Source organism: Erithacus rubecula, assembly GCF_903797595.1.
Source record: "Erithacus rubecula genome assembly, chromosome: 1".
Classification (NCBI taxonomy): domain Eukaryota; kingdom Metazoa; phylum Chordata; class Aves; order Passeriformes; family Muscicapidae; genus Erithacus; species Erithacus rubecula.
Window position 1 is genome coordinate 29,705,171 of NC_136658.1, and position 22,250 is coordinate 29,727,420.

At 39.6% G+C, this 22,250-nt stretch overlaps 1 protein-coding gene across 4 annotated transcripts in view; it reads right to left on the minus strand.

Moving 5' to 3' along the window:
* TENM4 (teneurin transmembrane protein 4) overlaps positions 1–22,250 on the minus strand; it is a 587,508-nt gene that overhangs the window by 119,057 nt on the left and 446,201 nt on the right. For all 4 annotated transcript variants that reach the window (XM_079300958.1, XM_079300961.1, XM_079300960.1 and 1 more), the window contains 2 exons: positions 18,783–18,983; positions 1,996–2,181 (listed from right to left, as the gene is read on the minus strand). In XM_079300958.1, the coding sequence (XP_079157084.1) occupies positions 1,996–2,181; positions 18,783–18,983 (387 nt within the window). The remainder of the gene's footprint in view (positions 1–1,995; positions 2,182–18,782; positions 18,984–22,250) is intronic.

Genomic DNA, 22,250 nt, shown 5'->3' on the forward strand with positions numbered 1-22,250 from the left:
GAAACAGCTCCAGCACTCAAAGAATCAAAAAATGATTCCTAAACCAAGGCAGACCTGCAACAGGAAGGCACCAGCACACAAAATGAGAGTGTGCACCAGTAAAATCTCAATGCTGACTGCATTGCAGTGCTGGCCTTCCTTATGATAACATTTATACTTAGAGCGAGGAATACTACAAATAAATTTAATTACCATGAAAGATAAAAGCTTGTTGTTTGAAAACAGCCCAGGCATATCAGCTGTGTGGAGAATTATCATATACTGAACTAATGGCATTTTGGTTTTACAGCAGAACTAATAAAATGGCACTAGGGGGATGAATCAGGCTTTTTTTTCCCTGCATAAATAATTTCCATATAAAACTGTCCCCTAGATTTGGGGCCTTTTGCTGAATTTTTTTTTTATTTTTAAACTCTTTCATGAATCTGGGTTGTTTTCCAAATCAAACTGCTTGAATAAAAGGCTATAAAATAATATTATAGAAACAGAGGACTTGTATATACACAGGACTGGTCTCTTTTCATTTTAAAGTATTTAAGAAAGGTGGGTTTTTCAATGCCTTTCTCAGGAAAAGAAATGAAAAATATTAGGGATATTGACAAGAAAGCAGAATGCAATGTATAATGAGACAGATGAAGTTTTAAAAGCTAGATATTTTTCATTAGGGGGATGCACGTGGAGACCATAATGTGATAGGGTGACATTAGCATAAATAAATGATGACTAGAATTGAGCCACAGGTATGGTTTGTACCATTATCCTAATGCTGAAATTAAAATACTGAGATCAGGCTTCATTTCCTGTCTTTGCGTGTGCAAATGCACCTGGTGCTCAAGCAAAGGAAGTGATGTCTCATATAACTAAGCTGCTAATCCCCACAATAACTATGCTGATATTTGCCCAGGAATTGCTAGTGGTTAGTTGTGATGAAGTGTGATTTTTAGTTATCATGACATATTGATAGTAACACAGAGGTAAATTTTTTTGTCTTTAAAATAAGCTGATTAAAATAAAATGACTGGAGGAGAATTTTAATTCTGGAACAATTCTTCTAAAGTCAAGTGAATGTTTTCAGGTCCACACAGGCATTATGGAGAACAGAAATGGATTCACTAATTTAGTTTTCTATTAATATACAATAAAAGGTATCTGGAGAGTTTAGGGTTACTGATTTTATAGTGTGTAGCATATGTGGAAGGGGAACTGAAGAGGCTGAATGCATGACAATCAGAAAGAAGAAAGAAGGGAAAATGCATTAAGTAGGTAAGTGAGAAAAGGAAAAAGGTGAAGCCAAGACAGTTCTTAATGATGCTGCAAATTGGTTAATGTGAGAACTGAACCTCTTTGCATGATTTAGCCATATTGTTGGCTTCTTAGTAGTAATAACATCAATAATAAGATACATGACAGAAAGAGCTCATGAGTAGTGCCAGTGCATGAGGAATACAGAAGCAAAGCGAGAGGGAAGTGAAATGGTTAGAAAGGTAGCAGAAAAGACAAGAGATAAGCAAGACAGAGTTAAATACCAGCCAGACATCATCTGACTGCAGTTTCCTCTTTTATTCTGGCAAGCAAAGGGACAGTGCAAACAACGTGGGAAATAAAAGGAAAGAAAACTTAAAATCAGATGCATGTTTCTAAAAATGCTGTCACCATAGTACAGAGGAGTTTTGGAGGCCACAGAAAGACCTCCAAAGAGAGGTGAAGCGGGATGTTTTTAAAAAAAGCTTCTAGCTGACATTTAAAGGCTTGCCAAACACCACATAGGTGTACTCCATGTCTGATAATAAAAAATATATATAGCCATGTCACCAACAAATGAAAGGACATTTTGTCTTGTTCCCACATGAAAATGTATGATGTCAGAATTTGAAATCCAAGAACAAAGGTGCTCATGCTACACTAATTCACACATATTCAATTAAGCATGCGCCTTCTCTCCTCCCTGATGACCAATTATTCCCCGAAAAGGAGTCGGGTTTTCTGTCTCCCTACCAATAGTGCAGTGCTCTCCGTTCCAGCCCGGGCTGCATTCACACTTGCCGTCGCGGCAGGTGCCGTGCTCGTTGCAGCGGGGGTGACAGGCTCGCTGATCACAGGCTGCGCCCATCCAGCCCTCCTCGCAGCGGCAGCTGCCTCCCACACAAACGCCGTGCCCGCCGCAGTCCGCCGCACACAGCTCTGTGGGACAGGAGGCAACACGGAGGGGAAATGGGGGGGAGAGAGAAGGGACAGGGGGAAAATCCACAGTGTTATTGTTCAGAAAAGCAGACACACTTCACTACCTCGCCTTACGGGGCAATGAAAGGAATTCCTGGAGCTCGTAACACTAATCCTTCCTGACAATAAGAATCTAATAAGTATATTACAAAAAAGAGATGGACATGGATTGCAAGGGTCTGCTGTGATTGATCCTCCTATTTGCTTTCTAATTCTCTTGCACTCCTCAAGCTTTTGTGATGCTCAGATCTGAACGGAAGGCTCTTCCAATAAGCAGAACGGAAGTCACATTTAATTAAAATCTGGTTAAGTGTGGAAACAATGTGCTGATAAACTGCTGATGCTAAAATTAAATGCTGACAAAGCCTGTTTATTACTTCTTAAACCACGGTTCTGGGGATGAGATTCATTAAAATCCTTCTCCCCTCTTTAAAATTAAGAAATGACATTTTTCTTTCTACTAAATTTATACATTTTCTTTGCCCCTCTTCTCCTGTCACCCCATTAAAAATCCCCTCTCAGACATTCAGGCAAAACTGCATCTTTTGCAAGCCACACACACTGGAGGTGATAGGATGGTGCTTGTTCCCAAGTTTTATCAGAATTAATGGAAGCACAGCCCCAGCCAGGTATCTTGGTACTTACCTTCAAAAAGCAAAGAGCTAAAAGTCCTTGCCTTTTCAGGGATGATGGCCTTCCCAAATCTCCCTGAGCCCTAGCAGGCCTGAGAACACAGACATAATATTTTTGCCCAGCACTAGACTTTTGTCTAAAACCTGGCATAGCCTTGTCATGAATTTGGGAGAAGTGTTTTTATCTACACTGTATTTGACTGGAAAAACAGAGACTCGATGGAGAAGACATATCCATGAATCAGGTGTTAAAGTACCTGTTACCATCATTACTATACAGGATTGATTTCAATGAAAAAAAACAAAGCCCAAATACTAATGCAGTGTAGCACTGCAGATGAAATGAAATGAATCTATTTTTCTCCAGTCTCATTACTTGGCCACTGCTTTTCAGCTTTCACAAGCCCTGACTACACTCTCCCTTCCTCAACTGAAGGAGAGGCAATTCACAGTATTTCAGCCTCTGAGGTCTTCTCTCTCACTTCTGTCTGGTGTTTCTAAATTCCCAAATGTTTTGACCTCAAGTCTTCTGCTTCACTGAGCCATTTTATAGATTTTACATGGTAAGGACACAGTTCTTTTTGGGGACATGGAGATGTGACCAGAAGAAATGCTGAGCAGGGCTGGGCTGGAAGCACAGAAAGGGATACCAGGGTTACTCTGCAGTGCACATTTTTTCTCTGTGTCACTGGCTGCATATAAAATATTCAAAACTACTCAGCCTACATTAACATCACACCTGACTGAAATTCAGCTGTACTTAAGTTGATTTTAGTCTTTTGCTAGTAAATACTCCATTTACAGGACACTTGGGGTGTTCAAAAACTTTTGATAGGCTTCTGATATAGGGCTAGAACATTCACTTCAGCTCCAGGAGCAAAGTGGTGCACCACAGCAGAGAGCTGCGAGGTCTTCAGCCTCTTGTGATGAAATGGACTGCTGATGAAAAGGATCAGAGAGCTCTTTGGACAACAGTAATGCCTTGCCTGTCTAGAAAACACCTCATTTTTCAAATGTGACATGAGAACAATACCTAGTCCTTGCTTCCCATAAAGCTTAGGTTGGTGGAACAGTTTCCAGTAAAATTCCTTTTACTGCAGCATTGTGGATGTCTCCAAACCCCCTCAAAAAAAAAAGTCCTATATGCTTAAGTCTCCTAGTGAAAGAACTCTGGAGTTCAAATGGGCTTAAGACACTCCAGAACTTGTCTATATTTAGAATCAAACTTGCACAAGTATTTGGGTACCTTGGGCACTTAAACAGAGTATGTGCACACACCACTTGCTGTTGAGATGTAACAGAGTCTAATGTAGAGTTTACTGGAAGTAAGTAGAAATTACTCTATCAAACAGCAAAGGCATGGATGAAGAAGGGCATGAGTTGCTGTCAGAAGATTTACTCTGCATCTGGCATCGAGACACAGATTTTCACAGCTCCTAGCTGTGAGGAAGGTAATATACTACAGTACCTGATAAGAGCATAAGGGATGGGCAATTATTGACTTGCTGAAGGTGTGTTTACTACTTTTTTTCCCTAACTGCCAGACAGCACTGCAAGGGAGTGTGGGCTGGTCAGGGTGATGAACATACAGGACCTGCAAGTTGGTTAATATAGCAGTAAAGATGCACCAAAGGGAAAAAAAAAAAAAAGAAAAAAAAAAAAAGAAAAAAAAAAAGTAAATTTGGTTCTCCTTGGCTAACCTGATTAAAAAAGTCTGTAAGTCTGGAAAGCATAAAGGAAACAGCAGATGAAAAATCAAAAGCTAGATTTATGCTGCTAAAATTTCAGCAAGCTGAGAAGAAATAGCTTGAGAAAGTACAAAGTCTGAGAGTACTGGTATTTAAGCCTGAACTCCAAAAATTATTGTTGCAGCCCCTGGTGCTTTCCAGCATATGGTTTTTACCATAGGACTACTCTGGACTGCAATCCCTTCTCCAGTTATTAGTTTACATTCTTTATTCATAAGTGTTTAACTTTGATCTCAGAATATCAAATAAGTTGCAATTTTTCTTGCTCCCAGTTTACCAAGCAATCCACAGGATGCCACCTTGGTCACTTCACACCTTCATTGTATCTTGTTCTCCCCATTTGTAAAAAAGTTCTTTATATCTAATCTAAATCTCTTTTAGTTTAAGACAATTATCCCTCATCACTACAAGCTCTATTAAAATGTCTGTCTCCATCTTTCTTGTAAGTCCCTTTTAAGTAATAAAAAGGCCACAATAAAGTCTCCCCAGAGCCTTCTGTCCCCCAGGCTGAACAACCCTGTCTCAATTAATCCCCATAGCAGAGGTGCCTCAGTCCTCTCATTATCTTTGTGTCTTCCTCTAACTTGCTCAATCATGTCCACATTCTTCTTGTTTCGGAGATGCCCACAGCTGGGTCCCAGAGCTGGATGCAGCACTCCAGGTGGGGCCTCACAAGAGGAGAGGGGTAGAATCCCCTTCCTCACCCTGCTGGCCCCTCTGCTTCAGATGCAGCCCAGGGCACAACTGACTTTCCTGGGGTGTGAGAGCACATTGCCAGGTCATGTCCAGCTTTTCATCCACCCCCAAGTCCTTCTCCTCAGGTTTGCTCTCAATCCCTCATCCCCAAACCTGTATGGATATCGAGGGTTCCCCTGACTCAGATGCAGCACCTTTCAGATAAAGTAACCAAGGCACAAAGAAGGAAAGTGATGGATCCACAGGGAAATGTGAGCTCTGACACAGGGGCATAACAATATGCAGTCTTGTGTCCTATAGGTAAGATGGAAAGGTCAGATGCCTACAGATTGGTGGCAGAGGTAAAAAACCCAGAGATAATAGGAATAGTGACAGTCAGAAGTGTTCCTGGAGTTATTTAAAGGTGTTAAACTAGGACAATGGAGTGCATTCAAAAATGGTGAAGAGAGAAAAAAAATAATGTTCTGAAAAGCAGAGCCTCTGTGCAGTCACTCCTATGAAAAAGGATGGAAAACACTCTGGGACATTTACATCTTGACTGAAGTATTTCTCAGACAACATGCTGCTAAGGAACAGTCTTGCACACGTGGGCCAGGGATATGCACTGCATGGTATAAACAAACAGATCTTAGGCTAAACCAGAACAGGAATCCTGGGAACATTTTGAGTTTCATCTCCTACCACCCATGCACACAAAAGCTTGCAGGTTCCAGGTTATGAATGTATAATTCATACATAATGGATATATAAGGTGGTTTGGATTCCCAGGCCCCAAGAGCTGTAATACAGACTCCCAGCTGTTAAAAACACTTGTGAAGCAAACTACATACGACAGTCTCCCCAAAATGTAGTTTAATTATTTCTGACAGGGAACTAGGAGCCAGCAACTCTCAAAACTATATCTTCCATTTAACTGCCAGTTTAAAAATAGATGGGTACCCTACAATTTAAATAGCCTTACAAAATACAACCTGCTATGTGCCCTGGTCCTTTACTACACAGACCTCTTAAATGCTCACAGGTTTCTAATGGGTGATTAAATAGTCAGAGTAGCTTTTACTTTTCTGGTGGCACTCAAAGAAATGATCAAAATGGATTTCAGATTAAGCTTCCACTTAAATACATGTCTTTTTGGACAGAATAAGACAGCTAAGGCTGTTTTACAGAAAAAGGCAGGTGAATCGTCTCTTCGTCATTCAGTCCCAGGGACAGAATTTGTCACCTCTGTTCTTATTACAAGCTGCATTTTTTGGTACATTTCCCAATTCTGTTGTTAAAATTAGAGGACATGATTAGCTACCATCTGAGCTGCATGAGCAAATGAGAAGGAAAGCTTTTAATTCTCCTATTACAGTATTCACACACTGGCCAGCTGCACTATATTGCTCCTGCCTATTTAAGCTTAGAATGCTCTGCCTGTGCATAAGAGACCTGCCTGTTAAATATTTTTACACCAGCTGTTCCCAAAAGGTGACTAAATATTTCCTTTCATCTTTAATCTCCTCCAGTGTTTGTATGAACAGCTTAGCCACTCCTTATCCTTTCCTAGAGGTGCACTGTGTTTTACCTCATCTCACAGTGCAGATCTCAAAGCTGTTTGTAGTTCCTTGAAGAGAGGGGATCCTCTAAGTAAATCTGGTGCCCAATTCTAGGAGCAAATATGATGCTTAATGTCCTCAAAAAGTACAATCAAGCCAAGGACCTCTGTGAGAAACACCTGGACTTTGAGTATTATCCTGTATTTTGTTCTGTGATGTTTGTACTTACCAGGGGGCACTGATGGATGGTAAGTGATTAATGGATGAAGACTTTTTTCTAAGAAATCAAGTTTGTATCAACGTTCCCATCTGGGGTTTTGTCATGTTATTGTCTTGGATGGTGTTGTCTTGCATTGCCTGAATCTCACCTCATGTTATGTCAGTCTTACCTAAAGAACTAAATTGAGCCTAATTGACCTCTGTGTGTCAGATAGTTCCAGAGGATGATTCACTCAAAATCTCTTTCATGGAGAATTTCTGGAGTAAACAGTGCTCAAGGCATTGTTGAGTTTGGAGTGGTTCATCTAAAGGTCTTAGGTTATCATAAACATTATTCTTAGGAAAGGATAATGCCATTCCCTTCTGCTTCATTTTCATGAAAGTAATCAAAAAAGAAATGACTCATCTTCCATTCCAGGACCTGCTTATCCCCACCAGGAACCAGCTCATTATTGGGGCTCAGATCAGGTCTAGTGGAAGGTGTCTCAGCCCATGACATGGGGGTGGGAACTAACCAACCTTTGAAGTCCCTTCCAGCTCAAACCATTCTGTGATTCTATGAGACCATAGTCAACTGTCTGCTGGATAGTTTTTAGACAAATGGTTTTTCTTTATTTTTTTTTCCTCATTATCTCCTCATGACAGGGGGAGTGACTTCCCTTTGGTCTGTTAATACTGCCTTGGAATTCCTCAAGGCTCTCTTAAAAATCCTAATACATCCTACCCAAAATCTTGACAGTGGCTCCTGACGTGCCTTAACTTCTCCACAGTGAGTCGAGGAAAACTGTAATGTAATTTTATTCTGTCTCCATCAGCCTGTCTCTCTCTGTTGTTGTTCATTTAAACTTTAAGAATCTCAACTATCTGAGGCCAAGATTATCCTTTCTGTTCTGCATTTGTATTGTGCCAGGTATAATGAGGTCACAGTCCATTTACAGCACTTCAGAAGTTAGAATAGTAAAGCAATTACTCATACAAATAAAAAACTTGTACCTGCTTCATTCTCTTTTTCTTTTTTTCTTTTTTTTGGCATATCCTGCTAAAAAGTGACATAAGTCTGTCCCCTTAAGAACAAAAAATCTGCTATGTTGCCTTTGATATTTCAGAAGAAAAGTGGGAAAAGAAACTTATCAAAGACTAACCCACTAGTGCAGTGCTTTGTTCATGGCTATTTTTAATTGATGGAACAGACACAGGAGCCTCCAACACAGGAAACAGCATCATTCAGAATTTCATATTACTTTCACATCACATTGAAAACTGGAGTTGGAAAAAGGATAATGATGTTAATTTGTGCTTCATTTCTAGCAAATCCATTTTTACATGTTTACCCCTATCCCCCCACATATCCTCATATTGGCTTGACAACAGTGTAAAGCTTTCCAGCTTAGAGAAGAGCAAGGCAGATGCAGATTTTTCTTTAGCATTCATGCGATGAAGAATCAGAGATTTAGCTGCTTCTGACCTGTCTTCTAAATCCTTTAATAAATATGGATTTAGTGCTAAAATATAAGATCAGGTGAAATTGCTCAGAGCTTTCTGAAAACTGGGTCAGTTCCACTGACCTTCAGTATATTAATAGAAAATTTAATAATTAAAAATCTGCCTTAACTGGGGTTTTTCCACTTCAAATTGGCTCATTTGAGGCCATTTCCAGCATCAAACATTTTTTTTCCAGAAAAGCACGAAGCTAAAAGGGTGAATTTGGTGAGGAACAAAGCCTTGTTTTCATAACCGGCTTTAGAAGGTAATCAATGGGGAATATCTGGGAAAAGCAAGAAATAGAAAAATACAGATGAAAAAACCAGAAAGTGTTGTGATCAGCATGATTTAGATAGCAGTGAAGTCTAAAGACATTCTTCATAATGAAATACATTTTGCAGTGGTATGAAATTCTCATTCCTGTGATTTGATAATTTTGCAGTGACATGAACTCCTGTGATGCTACTGAAGAAGACATAAAGCACATCAGCTTTTAAAACCATTCTTTTTACAAATGTTATAAGGAAAGGATCAAACTAGGGAGCAAGAAAAACCTCAAAGAAGAGGTGTGGATTTTCTGTCACTGCCAGTAGCAGATCTGTAGCATGAAATCCTCTGAAAACCGTCCTGATTTGGTAGTGAACAGGGAATGATTGTTTAAGTCCTGTCCATGTCATTAATTGAAGGATGTATATTTACCTTCAGAGATCATGTCCTGAAAGCACCACCTGCATAATGTAATGCCTTTAAACAAGTAATCTGTTTATCTATTTTAAAAGCATGCATCAAGTATGTAAATATTACTAATGTAGAAATAATAATAATGACTTATGTCTATAAATATAAAACCTGCCCTTTTATGAGTGTAATTAAACTTTTGGTTTGGTTTGGAGATGACTCTCTGCTCCACTCAAGGGCCTCAATGTGTTTTACACAGCTCAGTAAACTGAATATAACTGAAAGGTAACAGCTATTTATTTTCTTTCCATGGATGAGGAAATCAAGATTAAAGGATGCTCTCTAGGGACTGAATATGAATCCACCAGCTTTGCTATCTACCCTCATCAGGAAGAACACTGACCTTCAGCAATGGCTTTGAAATCTGACTTAGACACCTGAATTTTCACCTCCTGATCATGAAGCCCTGAGGAGCATCCTGGAATGCCTGCACTGGGGAATGCATATCCTGAATTACAGAGTGACCCTAACCAGGACACCTGAGTAGCTCCTCACCTGGTGCTGAGCAGATTCAGGAGATGTGTCCATAACTGCCCTGGAACCCACCCTCCATCTCCAAAATGAGTAATGAAGGGGTTTGGTATGGTAAGATACTTAAACTGATGTATGTCTATCCTCAAAGACTGAGCCTCTAACTGTCAGCATGCAGGACTGAGCACAATGGGATTCCTGGGAATTCTTGCCAGAAACAGTAACAGTGAGAATAGGAGCACAATGTACACTGGTACAGCTGGGACCTCTTTTAAAAAAGTATCTCACTTCAAAGTGCAATTTCAGCTTGCTTCATATTTGCATAAAGGTCTTCCAGTTCCTGTCTGGAGAGTTGTAATTTTGTGTGATGAAATTTCATTAAACTGCTGTGGTGCTTTTTATCACCTTCTAGTTTCTACAGTATTTATACTCTATTTTCATCCTTGCCTTAAAGGCTAAGGACTGACCATCACGTTGTGTCTAAAGCATCTCCTCTTTGGCTGTGATTTACTTTCATACTCGTGTCAACCTTCCATTTATTTATTATTATGAACTCTACTTTAAACTGTCTCTTGTTGCTGAATAGCAGGACATGAAATGCCAGGTATTGTCAGGCTTCAGTGCTGGAGCTCAGTTCTGTTGAATAAAAATAAATATCCCAAAGTGCAGGACTGCATTTTTCTCTTTGATGCTTAATTGAATCTCTGTGCTTTCTGGGATGTGTTAAAGCTTCCCAGAAAAGAAACAATTCCTAATATATTAAATGATGTTCCTAAGAAAGATTCTTCTCTGAGCTATTTAATTTCCTCTCTGTCCACAAGGAAGAGATAATTTGACAGCAGAAAAGCGTTTTGCTCATGCTTAAAAAGAACTGATTTCTTTTCCAATTCTGTACATTTTGGTTTTTTTCTAAAATAAATTTCAACAGATCATTTACAAATGTGTGTGCTGAACTGATAACAAGCTAGATGTCCTTGGGACTCCCTTACTTAGAGCTCAGTCCCAATATGGATTCCTTTTTCTTCAGACAACATTTTGCCAGAGAACTTAGAAGTTTTATTGTTATTCATCTTCTTCAAAAGGAGACACAGAACATATATGAAACATGCAGGGCTGACATATCCAGAAGTTAGATGTCTGTCTCTCCACACAAATGGGATGCAGCAGTAGCTATTCCAGAAGGATTTTATCTGCTATGCTGTCTATATGCCTAAACACTGATCTGAAAGGATCACTGAAAAGCAGCAGAGCTCTCTCCAAAGCACTCCCAAACTTTTATCTGTCAACATCATTAGAAAGTGCTCATTAGTGTAAATTGTAATGCTAGTTTTTAGAGTATGAACATCTTGCAATTTAGAAGGGGGCAGAGAGAATATATCCCCATTTCATTGTATCCATTTCAGACAGCTTAATAGATCATGGATTTCTGGTCTTCAGTAGACACCAATCCACTCCATGACAACCATTGGTCTTATATTGTCTTTTTCTTGCTCAGTTTTGATGTTATTCTGTTTTAGTGATTCAGGGACTATTTTATTACCTAACCTTGGACCTTCTAACTTAGGATGATACATAGAATCATAAAATGCTTTGGTTTGGAAAGGACATTAAAAACCAGCTCATTCTAGTCCCCCTGCCGCAGGGAGGGACACCTTCCAACAGAACAGGTTGCTCAAAGCTCCATCCAACCTGGCCTTGAACACCTTTAGTGATGAGGCACCCACAGCTTCTCTGGGCAACCTAGTTCAACGTCTCAAATATGATTTGATGAAGCTGAAAGCATCCAATAAACCTTTGCAGGAACTCTGTGATGAGCTCCAATTGGGTTGGAGTATAAGGTCATAGTCACAGGAAGTGTCTACCAACAACAGCATGGAATTGACTGAATGCCAGTGGAGAAGCCATGACATGGAAACTATAACCATCCCTGCTGAGCCATGAGTGGCTTTATCAAGGTAGACAATGGCAGAGACTGACTCTACACAAGTATCCTCCCTGCTGATATTGCAGCAGTATCCTGGTTAAAAGTAGGAATAGTGAGCAGCAGAGGTCTAGATTCAAAAATTAAGAGGCTCCTCCTTTCAAAGGCAAAGTCAGAGAAGAATCCAAAATCTGGTAATCTGAGACTTAGTGATATAAATGGTAAATTCTCAGTGATACAAGCAAAAATGCCAATTGCTCAGTCATCCTCAAAACATGATACTTTAACAGTACTCTCTTTTAAACATAGAATTTAGTATCTTGTGGTGGTGTGAAATTTTTCACACTAACTAGTCACATTAACATGAGCCCCAATGACTTGAGTTTCCTGACTGCTGTTTTCAGTCAGAAAGCTCTGAACACAAAGCACAATTGATCCAAACAAGAAGAACTTTTGAGCTCATGGTGTGACTGCTGAGGTCACATTTGGAGATAGGGAAGAATGCTGAACTGAAACTGGCATGCTGGGAACTAGCCTTAATCATTGTAGGAAACAATGGGGATGGAATAGTCTTCCCTTTGTAGTGGTCCATACATTTTCACTGATTACTGCTGATACGAGAGAGAAGCTGTGCTCATCACAGTGCCTAAGGTCAGTGAGAACCAGGGACTGCCTGTTCCACGACTGGACACACACTATTCTCAGCCTGAGACATGACCTAATCAGACCACATGCTTTGTGATCTAATGGTCAGAGACAGACTGATGATATCATTGCTTCCACTCCTTTTGGCCAAGGCTGAAATGACAGCTAGAGCCCAAGTTTTCAGTTCCTTCAATCTTCCCTTTGTCATTGTGTCTGACCAAGACTGCATGGACTGCTGCAGAGAAGTGGTTAAAAGTAAGATCATAAACACATCCCAGAGTGGACATAACCTAGCTGGTTGGCTAGGGAATGTCCTAAAACAATTTCTCAGCTATCAGATTTAAAGTAGGAATCCATAATTTGAAAGGTAAGCTGTATTTTCTGTCTTAGTGGGAGTTCTCTCCCTCCTTTTATCATGTCCCTTTCATCTGCTCAGTACAAAGATACTTGGACTTTTGAAGAATTGGACTTGCCACAAAAATAACTGCAGCCATTTCAACTATTATATTTTTTTTCCACCACATCAGGGTCTCCTTAATATGCATTTTTAATAAACAAAAGGAAAGGGAGTAAAAGGATATTCAAATGAAAGCCTCCCTGAATACTTTGATTTCAAAGGTTTGGGCAGATTTTAGTCTTTTATTGCATTTTTAATAAAAAGATTTGAAGACTTTAAAGGCTAAGTTCATCTTGGCAATAGGAAGGCTAAAGGCTGTACTCACAAACTTAAGTACATAAAAAATATCATGTCTTTTGCAATGGTAATTCTTATTAACACTATTGATTCTCTATATTCACTAATTTCTTCACAATCCACAAAGCAGATATCTGCCAGGCAGAGTCTGTGAGAGCCTTGTGTGTGCACTGGGCTGCTCATACTTTTCCCTTAGAGAGAAAAGTTACTTCTCTTCATACAAAAGGGAGATCACAAGTTCAGAAATCAGCATGTTATGCTTTTGCAAGGCAGAAGATGAAATTCCTGCTGGTACAAAACACTTCCTGGCTTTCAACAACCATTAAAGGACCGAAGTAAGGCTTTCAGGGATGAGTCTGCAATTTAGGTATTGAGCCAGAAGAGATTTTGATGGCATCTTCTGAAAACCAGCTTTGAAGACACTATGCTACCAAAGTTTCAATTGCCCCAGACTAATGTTTCTCACAGCTCTGCCATGGTAGTGAGATGAACAAGTTACAAGCTGAAAGAAAAGCATTCAAGATGGCCTTTGATCATATAGCTGTGCCTGGTGACTTTTTCTTAAGTGATGAAGATATTTATCAATTTCAGGTGCTGCACCCTGAGGTTTAGTTCTTTTGTTCTTCCTCATGTGTTTTAAAGCTAAGAAAAAGACAAATCAGCAAATTCTTAGGCATTAAAAGGGGTCTTGGTCTAAAGTATGGTACAAGCCTGTATCATGTCAGAACTGATGTTACATCCATCTTTTACAGAGACATTTTTACCCCTGAAGAAAAGACTGTTTAAAGGAAAACTTATATGAACGTTTTCTAAGGATGGATTTTTATTCATCCTTATAATTTTGATTGAAAGACTGCATGCCTTAATCATCCTTTTTATTTTGGTGGCCTTGAGCATGGCACAAAATTAACATGAGATTTTGTTTGCAAAAGCTGACACCAGTAAGCCCAAGGAAAACATATTTTATCACACATGTTTTGTTAGCCCTGGTGCTGTTTGAACAATGGGATATGACATTTTCTGATAAAATGTATGAGAACTGCTTCTGTGACTGTGTGTGTGTGTGTGTGCAATAGTCTCCTGCACAACTCCTGGCAAAAAAAAAGACATTGCAATGCAAACATGCATTTACTTCAGCTTAACTCTTTACAAGTTCATTCTTCATGGTCTCTTTATCTATTAACTGGAATAGAGAAAAGGTGCCTGTTTCAATGAACTGTATCAACTTCATGGTGGGTAACTCTGTCGTGTGCTACCCGAAAGACTTTCACCATTGTTAATTTATACAATTAAACTGATACAAAAAAAATTCAGTCATTACCATTAACTGACGCAGGGTCTCAAATATAATCATTATTCATTAACAGCCTTCAACTGATCCTTACTCCTGCAGACTAAATAGGAGCTTTTCCATTGACTTCAATTCACTGTGCAAAAATTTATGATATGGCTTCCCTGCAACCAGAGACATGGATTCACACACCATGCTAGTTTTATTTTAAATCAACCTTCTCAACCTACTGAAAGTAAGTAAAGTCATGGAAGGTGGGTAAATACCTGGTCTGCTATCCTGTGTCTACCCACACTATTTCCCTACTGTGCTTGGAGGTAAGGTTTATCTAAGACTACCTGCCATATGTAGCTCTCCACAGCCCTGCATCAAGGCTTGATAATCTGCATTTGCTTAAGGCAAATTTTAAATGCCTAAATATTTTTGTGACTGTAGACCTTCATAACAAAGTGTGCCAGTAAGTCACTAGGAAGCAGCATTTCATCCCTGCCACAGAGGGGACAAAAGGGCAGTCATAACATCAAATGCCATATCCTCGGAAAACCATGTTAGCAGCAAAAGTCATGAGAGAATAATGGGACCAAAGTACTGGATTTCATGAGACATGGACATGCAAGCTCAGCCTCCATCTCTGGCCAGGCATGCTCTCTAAGTATTCAAAATGTGATGTAAAATATCATAACTTCTTCCTCCTTTATTGAGCCCCAGTTCCAGTTTCTAACTCTTATCATCAAATGTACAGCCCATGATATTATGTCTCCACTGGCAATTTAGGACTACCCCATACAAAGTACTATTCCTATTACTGCTCTTCTCCAGTGTATTTTAAGGGTCTGAAGTACTGCCTGGATGTCAACTGTGCATAAACTGCATGAGTCATTACGAATGAGTGATGGAGAAGGAATCCTTATCTGCATGCAGGTCAATCTACAACCACTCTCAACTGCCCAGAAAAAGTCACTACACTTAAGACACAGAGAACATGATGTCTATCACTGCTTTGTATATTCAACTGTGCAGGTGAAGATGTCAACTACCAAAGACAAAAAAGTGTGAAAATTACTGATTTAAATTTGAGGAGAGTGAAGGACAACATCAGTTAACTTAATTCCTTTAATAATGATTTTGCATCCAAGCCTAATACTGTTTTGATGGGCCTGGGATTATACTGATGCATCAGCGAGATCCCTCTGGTAAATGGTGCATTCCCCCAGTGCAGATGACACAATTCACCTATTCATTTCACTGCAGTCAGCAAACATGTCTTATGGTATATGATGTGCTGCCTCTTGATTGGCCAGAAATAGTTGGGCCAGTCTAAATAGGTCAAGAATGAGACTACATCACATAGTGAGTTCTGTTTCACACTGCAGCACAGGCCATTTCTTTCCTCCCACTACACTCAGACAATAAGAGGTTAAGAGACCAGCCCCATGATGGCTTTATTAGTTGCCAGATGGGGGTCATAAGAGGTGAAGGGAGATAGCCCCTAAAAGCCTGGGATACAGAAGATCTGTGATAGCAGACTGGAAGAATGGGGCTAGGATCAGTGGTTCCTTCATTACCTTTCTCATACCAAGCATTGCCTTGGACATTTTAGCTGGATTGGGTTATAAAGGACTTTTTTTAATTGCTTGTGCAACAGTACTAAGATGTAAAAGGGAAGTGATTTAATTATCCCATGGAGAAATCAAAATACCACTTTTATTGCTCAATAAAAGTTATCTCTGAAATTATTTCTGTACCCTTCTCTAAGATACTCTCTCTAGTATTTGGGAATTGGCCAAAAAACCTGTATATTGAGGGAGAAGTGATCCTACAAAACTGTTTCTTGCACAAAAGGGTGAAGTATGTTTGAGAAGCATTTTCCCTGAGTGACAAATCGGAGGTAATTATGCAGCAGCCCTGTCTCAGCATATCTTGGCAGTGGGCAGACACAGACAGCAAAAAAACCTCAAAGCATGTAACTACTTTTTCCTACAACGCAGATCAAACAGGAATCTCTCACAAGAGATTGCACTGGCACAACTTGTCTATGAAGTTTAAGTGGAATGAAAAAAGATAATATAAACAGGAAACAGAAATATCTGTAATATCATTGTTTTGTGAAAAGTGAGGGTTTTACCCAGTAATCTGTGTTCTCTAAGATTACCACTAAAGACAGGTAAAATCTACCACTTAGCTGAAAGATGCAGTCTAAGGTTCAAAGAGGCTCTTATTTTACTTTCTATGACAATCCACAGACTTCAGCTAACTGCTTCCATAATGCCTGATAACATAAATGAATACAGCATACAGCACTGTAGACAGGAACTGTTTTTAACTTGAAGGTGGTAGGAGCTGGAGAATCCACTGTGCCTGCTCATATTCTGGGTTTTCAGATAATGATGCTGTTCCTAGAGTACTCCTCACCACGTGGTTTATGAAAGGGGCTGTCCTTGGCACAAATCCAGGTGGGCACAGTTCTACAGAGTTCATCAGGACTGAACATAGTCCTAACTGCTTTGCAGAGCTGAGGGGGATTTCTGCAAGTACTTACTTCTTTCCCTTACTAATTCTTCCATTCTGTTTGGTTCTGTTTTATAGTATAATAAAAATCTGTTCCTTTTAGACCCTTCTACAGGACCTCCACCCCAGTGGGCTGGGCAGTGTGTTATTACATGCTTTTAGCATGCCTGCTCACTCTATTTTAATGATGCAAGAAAAGTACCACATATCCTGTGAGTAAATCTGTCTTTCAAATCAAGTCATCAATTCAGTGGAAAGGTCTGGGCTAGAAATGGAAGTTTACAAATCACCTTAGTTGTGATTTTAGCTGTGAGGCACAATAACCTGAATGTTACAAGCAGCTCAGTGAGGAAAAAGGTCTTGGAATGATGCTCAAGTTTGTCTCAAATAACTTCATGCTGCCAAAGAAAGTTTGCACTAGATGGATTTATAAAAGCAGTATAAGGAAAGCTTATAAATCATCTGTACATGACCCTGCAGGTTCACAAAGGGAAAGTGAATTCTGTTTGCACATAGAAATAAACATTTTTCCAAATCCATCCCTGCAATCCCCAAATCTCTGTACAAACATAGAATAATGGTTCAATTATGAACTATGCTACAAACTACAAATACATGACTACCTTTCCCCTTGTGGTGGTTTTCAAAATAAACCCACAGAGTATGGAATTGAAGATATTAAGATATTAGTATGGGGAAAGGAAAAGCCTGGCATCAAATTTATTTTCCCTTCAATGCATGATAACTTTCCTACCCACACCTGCAAAAGTTTTGATCAACCTAGTTTCAGCCCCAGGCAAGTAGGCCTCCTCTTCTGCTTATTCCTCAATCCAGTCAATTTTACTTTATGACAAGCTCCTAATATCCAGCCTAAATGGTGATTGTCAAAAGGGTTTTCTTATGTTCTTAGCACCATTTTATTCAGTTTGCTTCATCCTTGGAAATTACTCTCTTAAAATACTTGCAAATGGTTAACCTGGTTTTCTTTACTCATGATAGCAATTCCTCAGTGAAAATGTTGTTTACATAATTTTTCTACTATATCCACTCTCCTAAAAGCCTTTTTTTTTTTGGGTTGCTTTGCTGAAAATTCCTTTCATTTCACTGCTTATACTGAGCTGCCCTGGATTTCTGGCCTAGTTCCACTCCAGTTGTGTAAGGTATAGGAACTGTTATTGCTGTGGTCTTTTTTTTGTGAGCACACAATGCAGGACAAAAGTCAAAGCACTGATGCCCCATAGGTTCTGACTATTTAACGTATTCCATTATTTCTCAGTGTGGCCTTTAAGAGCTAATTGCATTTAGAAGAAAAGGGTTGTGAACAGTTTTTCCCTAGCCTTCAATTCACATACTTGATGCAGATTTTGAACAGGATGCCCTTCCAGTGGAGGAATGAAGGTCACTGTTCAAAACTTCTAGACAAAACTGCCTATAAAAAAGGTGTCTTCTTGGTAGCCACTTGTACTAATAAATACTTTTACTCAGTAAATTTATTTTTTAGTTGGTAAAGGACAGTCTTTAATATGAACCTCATGAGGCACTCATTCTCCTCTAACCTAGAAAAGCACAAGCTTTGAATTCAGAAGGAGATCTAAGAGATTACCAAATCTTCCTTCTCGTTTACAACCACTAAAGATTATTTAGTCATCTCCTAAAAATCAAAACAGACCCTTTAGTGGCTACTGGGGTTCATCAAGAACTATCCTCAGAACAATAAGTTATATGTCGACCATCAATTATATTTACAGTCATATAATGAACAATAGCAAGCCTAGGTGGCTTTAATGGAGTTATTTATGATATTACTCTATGCTCAGCAATGGTAGCAGAATTATTTATGTAGTTGAGCAACGGAATTTCTCCTTCCAGTCATGCCCTGTATGTGCTTCACTGGAATACATCTGCAGTACTTTTTTTGCAGATCTGAGTATTTCACAGAGTTTAACAGTAAACCAAGAGGAAGTCACTGCTGACATTACCGATTGAGCAGTCGTGGCCAGTCCAGTTGGGATCGCAGCTGCAGAGTCCAGTATCTGCGAGGAAGGTCCCATGACCAGAGCACTGATCCAGACAGGTGGCTCTTGGGGTCTCACAGTTTGTTCCTCCCCAGCCAACAGAGCAGTGGCATTCTCCTCGGACGCACACGCCTCGTCCCGAGCAGGTAGGATCCATGCAGTCCACTACATGTGAGAAGGAAGAGGAAGCAGACAGGGAAAGCAAATGGCAATTTCAGAAAAAAAAGCTATCAGACTGCTGTCTACACAAACATATTTACATGGTATCTCAAGGTTTCAACCAAAAAAGCCCTGCTGTGAACAAAACAGATGCTTTATGCAAGAAGTCAGTGGCCCTAAAAGGCAGTGAGACCTAAAACACCTACGTGAAAAACAGAGAAAAATCTAGTGGTGAAATCCATTCTTTTGTGCAGGTCTGCACTAGTAAGTGATCTTTCTGGTAAGAACAGGGTAATATCAATTAAGAATAGAATAAGAATAATATTCTATTGTATGCATAATGTGTCTTCATTTATTCTATTAGAATAACCTAAATTACTATTACTAATGAATTTGAAACTGAGCTCTAGTTTTCTGAGAGAGAATTTTGCATAAAGATTCAACAGAAGCTGACATTCTTATTCAGCAGAATGCATGCTTAAATTGAAGAATGTGCTTAAATCTATACAGGGTTCATGGAGACTTAATGAAATTTCACATTGAAATATATCCACAGACGTTTTTTTCTGGAATAAGGATTAAAACAAAATCATGCCTTTTTTTATAATGGTGCTCTTCTGGTTTTATTTTTGATCAATTAATACTCTCTTTTAAATGTTTGAAGTTTATTTTCCCCTCCCAAAGAGGCACTTTCCTAACTGGAAGACTGGAGACCACTTAGTTAGGGGTATAGCAGTGTACACTGAAAGACCAAATGTACTCCCTCCCTGATTCCTGAGTTGTCTTTTGTAGGCAACTGTCAGCTGCTCTGCCCACAGGGAATTTCACCCAGCAATCGAAAAATATGAAATGCACCAGACACCCTCCCAGAAAAACCAACTGGAGGAGTCGATTGTCTATTTATAGATAAAAGCTGATAGGACAGCCTAGAGAAAATTCTTCCTGTCTTTTGAAACGGTGTGTGGCAGTTCCCTGGGGATTGGTGACAAGTGTCAGTCTGGCTAAGCAGCACAGGAAAACTGTCCAGCTTCTGGCTCTGATACAGCAGAGCAGAACATGGCCACTGCACACACGGCAGGCTTGTGGTTCAGTTTTTACCCCTGGAAAAGCTAATAAGAATTCCACTGACCTGTTTAAGATCCAGAAACCTTAAAAGGAAACACAACAGCTGCTCTGATAATTCCCTGGATTCTCAAACCCTTCTCAGTCTGACAAGTAATGGCTCAGTTATTACTATCCCAAGGCATGAGAGAGAATTTTCTTTCTTGTTTGATTCCTGGAGCTCTGCTCATAGCTGGAACAATCCTCAAAAATTTTAAGAGGCTGGAAAGGATGAGTTCATAAATCTCCTTCACTGTTAGCAAGCTGGGAGCGAGGGTGCCAATTTTAGCATGAGACCCTTGAAGCCCTGGCCCTGTTCTTTCTCAGCAGTAATAAGTATGAAAAGGACTAAGGGATGGGGCAGCAGCCTCGTCCGTTCTCAGCAGATGGTTTGAACATAGAGAACAAAGATCACAGGCTAACTGACAAGAGGCTACCTCCAGGCAATTAATCATCTCCTCTGAAGGTCAGTTGGGAAAAAGGTGAGTTTTACAGGGGCCTCCATCACAGGAGGCAGACAATCTGCTATCTCAGCTCTAACACAGACGATTATAGGAGGGGAATGTGCATGTCAGAACCCCCCATTTATCATAATCCCAAGGCCATTTTTCATGTTGAAATGAGCCCTTTCAGAAAATGTCACACACAATGGCTACTTTAAGCTCAGCCTCACTAGCTCTATCTCTTTAGGCTTTCTGCACCATCGGAAGGACCCTGGGACAGGATTACAGGCTTCTGCTTTCTTATTAATCAATTGCTTAGTGGATTTGGACCACAATGGTATATTTTTAGGGAGTTCTGCTTGAAAAATTTAGCTGCTCAGCTCTGGGAGAAGCAGAGATGGGGAGTTGGGCATGAGGGCAGAGCTGACAAGATCTAGTATACCTGGAAAGGAAAAAAAATAGCATATGTTTGTGTTGTTGGTTGGGAAATGTCCCAAATGGTCAAATTCTTGGTTGGAAAATGCCCTGTTTATAGTTTAGCCTTGTGCAGAATCTTTGCCAGGGAGATAAATCATGCAGCAAGCAAGGTTAGTGCCTCTTCTACACTTTTCCCCAATATGCTTCATGCTTCATTGGTCACACAAGTTATTAGGCTTATTCTGTGCCCAAAGAGTAACTTCTCATATTTCACTCTTAAATTTGCTCCCCTCCCTGCAATGTCTCGCTGGCTTAGGCCATGCCTTATAAAATATGGGCCAATAAACTAAGGAAGGAGAAAAGAAAAACTCGCGTAGGATTGTTGGCTGATGTTTTATAAACATTGCTGAACTTCTATGGGGGAAAAAAGAAAAGAGAGAAGAAACCCTGGAATGAAAACCCATTATAAACATGGACCAAGCAGTGAAGCTATGAGAACTGAGAAATAATAAAAAGTAATCAATACCAGATGGCCTTTCTTAGAAGAGAAATTAAGGAGTAAAAGCAATTTAAAAAATAGCATAAATCAACTTTTTTTACTAAATCTAAATATGTACATATATATATTCTCAAGATTTCCCACATGGCATATCTCTGAGTTGCTTCCCCCCCCCTCACAACATAATACAAATTATACCTCGAATATCAAAAACATGCATGCTTAGAGAAATACTAAACAGCCCATAAGAAAAACCATGTTCTCTTTGTTCTTCCTCCTTTTTCAAGTTTTGACCTAGTGGGACTGACACTGTCCCCTGCTACATTGGTAACATGAAATAACTGAGCAGTGCCTGGCTTTTCTGCGTTAAACGTGACCAGGGAAATAAAGGCTCCTGTAGAAAAAGGGCAAAGCTCACTGTGATTTACACACATTAAACACTTCTGGCTGGAGGCAAAATCAGGATCTTTTCATTTCTGTTTATCCAGAAAAGATATGATCTAGTAAATAGGAGGTCTACAGAGATGCTTTAAAGATACTTCAATAGTCACAATCTTTGGGTTCTGCATACCCCACAGCTTCACTGAATTGTGCTTTAAGCCAAGATGAGGCTTTCTCAAGAGATGGCTTATTGTTGGAAGAGCTGATAGTGTTTGTCCCTAACATTTACTGACACTGAAGCCATGATACATCAGAGATGTCCCACTTCTATACATTTAACACATCAAAAGAATTGCTAGATTAGATGCCATTTGAATGTCTGAATCCAATTCAGCCGATTTTCATTGCCTGTAAAATAAAGCCATTCAGATA